Genomic DNA, 1,205 nt, shown 5'->3' with positions numbered 1-1,205 from the left:
GTTGTAAGGAGAATTTGGAATCTAGCGGTAGGATTTGTGATATGGCTCCTGTGGAGGGAATGAAATCGAAGGATTTTTCTAGACAAGATCAATAATACAGAAAGGATATGGAAAGGAATTCAAAAATCAATTAGAGAAACTGTTCTGGCCGAGATCTGGGAGGAGGAAGATTGGAAAGCGAACCCGAAAGAAGAAAGAACCTTAACAAAACTAAATATGGAATTCGGCATGATATATCCTAGAAACGAAATGCAGCAAAGAGCTCAAACTTAGAGTCCAGAACAGTTCAGACACCCTGGGAAAAATTTCATTAAGTTGAATTTTGATGGGGCTTCCAAAGGGAACCCAGGGTTGGCAGGCTTTGGTGGCATCTTTAGAGACAGTGAGAAACATACAAGATGGGTGTATGCGGAATGGGGAGGCGAAATGACCAACAATGAAGCAGAACTGTGGGCTATTTTTCAAGGTCTAAGGATAGCAGTAAGGAATGGCTACACGAATTTGGAAATAGAAGGCGACTCACAAATAGTAGTAGAAATGCTACGAAAATTCAACAACGGGAAAGTCTCGGAGCAAGTATCTAGAAGCTGGAGGACGGTTGGGATCATCCAAGACTTGGCTGAATTATTAAAGAGAATAGAATACAAAATCATTAATCAAGTCAGGAGGAAAGGAAACAAGGCTGCAGACTACCTTGCAAACTGGGGGAGTAAAGAACAGGAGGAAAAGATCGACAACAGCTGGCCAACAATAAGGAATAACCCGGGATGGGATGAACTCACCACTATAATCACTGAAGACCATAATGAATCCGAAACTCAATAAAAAAGACACCTAGATACCCCGATCGGAGGGACGACGACGAGGTAATGAAGGAAGAAGTTGGTGGAGATAATGTGGCAGAGATTGGATGTGGGAACAACTGTACAGAAGAAGGACGAAGGGAGGTGGGCGGTGATGAAATCGGTAGGTGGCAGGTGAAGCGGACGAGGAGAGATGAGGAGAATTGGCGGAGGAGACATCATAAAGAAGGAAGCTGAGACAAAGAGAGGAGGATGTTAAATGAAATTGCAGAGGAATTGCGAAGAGGTAGGGTGGTGAAAGCTATGGGCAGGGTAATAGAAAGGCAGAGGAGGCTGAGAAGACAAGTAGGCAATGCCGGAAGGAAGAACTGAATGGCAACGAGGAGGAGAATGAGAAATGAC

The 1,205-nt window shown here is 44.0% G+C and overlaps 1 protein-coding gene across 1 annotated transcript; it reads left to right on the top strand.

The window, feature by feature from the left end:
- The first annotated feature begins 426 nt into the window (after positions 1-426).
- LOC149211255 (uncharacterized) lies at positions 427-825 on the top strand. Its single transcript, XM_089399231.1, has one exon. It carries the CDS (start codon positions 427-429, stop codon positions 823-825), a length of 399 nt encoding a protein of 132 aa, XP_089255357.1.
- The last annotated feature ends 380 nt before the right edge of the window (positions 826-1,205 follow it).

Source organism: Pinus tabuliformis, chromosome 1_2 (assembly GCF_031772625.1).
Source record: "Pinus tabuliformis cultivar Carrire ecotype Pingquan chromosome 1_2, CPIR1, whole genome shotgun sequence".
NCBI classification, from domain to species: Eukaryota; Viridiplantae; Streptophyta; class Pinopsida; order Pinales; family Pinaceae; genus Pinus; species Pinus tabuliformis.
This window is presented reverse-complemented; position numbering and strand designations above follow the sequence as displayed.

Excerpts from the sequence above, each read along its gene's own strand:
- LOC149211255 (XM_089399231.1), top strand. The coding sequence starts at position 427 with ATGACCAACAATGAAGCAGAACTGTGGGCTATTTTTCAAGGTCTAAGG.